Raw genomic sequence first — 2,500 nt, 5'->3', positions numbered from 1 at the left:
CACTTTTTTTCTATTTCCTCCTTAAGGTGAAATGACTAGTAATGCTGTATTTGCATGTATCACACAAGAGATTTTTATTTTCAGAAAGGAACAAAGAAAAGTCAGACCAAGCAACACTTATTGTGAGGTTTGGGTTTGTTAAATTTATCAATGTTAGCAGATTGTCCCAAATATGTCGTGTTACGTTATGATTTTGAGGTATCATGGTTAACTCCGACCACAATTCAGCAGCAACATTGTTTGAAAGATGAAGAACAACACAAATTAATAACATGAAAATAATTATGTGACTGAGTGTTGTAGAATTTTGGATATTATTCTTAGTGGAGAAGCTGTGGAAAACCAGGCCACCTTTGATAGCATAAGGTGGTATTCTTTGAAGAACAAGTCAGAACACAAAAGATGTTATCCTTAAGAAAATAACTGGCAGAATATTTATCAATAAAACAAAGCCCATGAGAGTGTATTCACGAGATCAAGGCATGTTACATGACCTTTGAAACTTGATTCCAATATCATGCAAGTTACCATCCAAACAGTGAGATTCGTGATCATAACGTCTTTAAAAAACGCTACAATAATAACTTAAAAACAAATTATTCAACCAAACGGAATAATCAATAACAACGTAAACCTTTTGATTACATGGAAATTGCTAGTTGCATGTTAGTAAATTATACCAGTTCCCTTTGTAGCCTCCCCCAATTTACAACACAAACCCATCAATTGCGCAACCACAACATAGAACATTACAAAGGTACAGCTTCGACAGTCTTTTCAATCAAGTAAAGAACAACGAATTAAGACCACCACAGATTATTTATTATTTATCAATGCTTGAATAAATTTTATGCACCATTAACATGTAGACGAGTGAGTTTTAACAATCGAGAAAGCAGCGGAAGTTGGATAGAAAAAAAACCAAAAGCAATTTCAAAAGGTCCATTTAATTAATAAGAATATATGGTTAAAAACGGAGTCACTTGTAAAACTTCCAGAGACGAGTTAAATCATAAAATCACATCTAATAACGTAAACATTCGCCCTCCCGGCGGCTCTCGTACCTGTTTCGTTTCCCAATAGAGTTCGAATGCTACCTTTAGTGACCTTGCAAAGCGATTCCACGAAATAAGAATCTGCAAATAAAAATACAAAATGGTCAGCACGCCGCCAAAGATGAGGAAAGGGCTCTTGTATATGGAACAATTCAGTTTGTGCTCATAGGAGTTGCGCTCCCTTCACAAACAATGTCTTAACGTAAATAAATGACGATTTTTACCCTTCCAGTTTTGTCGTGAATGATTCGATCCTTTTCACTCTTAAAGTGCTTTCCTATCCGAGAACTCATTGCTGATCTCTTCGTAGTAAATCCAGTGCAAATCTCTGGTTTTAATATTCTTTAAAAGCAGCTGGTCGATCGGCCTTTAGCTTGTGGATTCGCCAACTTGAACACTTCAAGGCAAACGAAATCCTCGCGAATGATGTTATCTGCACATTGCTTCCCTTTGTAAACGCGACAGGGAAGTGTATGTTTGTCGGATTTTGTCGCCAAAATATGCTTCTGTCCTCGAATTTACCCAAGTTCAGATTGCCAACCAATATGGCGAGCGTTGGAGCGGGTGTGTCCCACCAACGAAGGCTATATTCCACGAGTAATCTTCATGCAGCAGGCCAAAAAATGGCTTTGGGTTACAGTAGAGCGTTCTCAAACAAACCACTCCCACGGTGCTACAGTCGTACTGCAAAAATGCCCCGTTCTGTAACAGTATGAGTAGTACACAATTAAAAAAAGGCTTCAACGCTTCCTTTACAACTGGAGAAAACGCAAACTGCATCTTGGGAAGCAATTTTTGTTACCATAACGACAACAAAGCCCCCGCAAAGTTCAAGCCAGTTGTCATGGATAAAAATAGCTATTGCAGATTCGCGACAGTTCTGTTTTTCCGTGACGTAATCTGCGTTCCCTTTTTCCGATATCGAAATTCATTTAGCAATCCCAGCAGTTTGCTTTTTACACGACTTTTGACTTGAACGAAGGTTCTATGGTATTTGCAAGCTCAAAATAGTTTTTCAGAACTTCGAAGCAAGCAACCGTGGACAATTTTCCTGTCGGTGTACGTTGGATCAGTGGCTTGATCTGATCGGCGTTATTTCAAGTTGAGAAACTAAATATTTTAAGTAAGGCCGATACAACGTAGATTTGGTTTTAGTGATGTGCTATATTTCGGCTGGCCAAACCAGCCTTCTTCAGGTACAATGAGAGTTTACATTGAATTGCTTCTATGTACAGAATTGCTTCTATGTATAGAATTGCTTCTATTATTAGCCTTCTATGAGGTTACAAACGCAACTTTGTTACTAAGTAAGGCCGATAACCCTAACCCTAACCCTAACACACATACTCTACAACCTAAACATACAGACAAACCCAAACGCATACCTTTCATAACGACCTATAATCCATCACTTCCTTCCATCTTCAACATAATAAAAGAACACT

The 2,500-nt window shown here is 38.0% G+C and overlaps 1 protein-coding gene across 1 annotated transcript in view; it reads right to left on the bottom strand.

Annotated features, from left to right (window-relative positions):
* LOC138000033 (uncharacterized) overlaps positions 1–1,824 on the bottom strand; it is a 3,765-nt gene extending 1,941 nt beyond the window's left edge. Inside the window, exons 1-2 of the mRNA XM_068846159.1 lie at positions 1,280–1,824; positions 1,065–1,136 (exon numbers count right to left, since the gene is read on the bottom strand). Of these exons, the coding sequence (XP_068702260.1) occupies positions 1,065–1,136; positions 1,280–1,348 (141 nt within the window). The 5' untranslated portion in view covers positions 1,349–1,824. The remainder of the gene's footprint in view (positions 1–1,064; positions 1,137–1,279) is intronic.
* Between the last annotated feature and the right edge of the window lie 676 nt (positions 1,825–2,500).

Source organism: Montipora foliosa, chromosome 4, assembly GCF_036669935.1.
Source record: "Montipora foliosa isolate CH-2021 chromosome 4, ASM3666993v2, whole genome shotgun sequence".
NCBI classification, from domain to species: domain Eukaryota; kingdom Metazoa; phylum Cnidaria; class Anthozoa; order Scleractinia; family Acroporidae; genus Montipora; species Montipora foliosa.
This window is presented reverse-complemented; position numbering and strand designations above follow the sequence as displayed.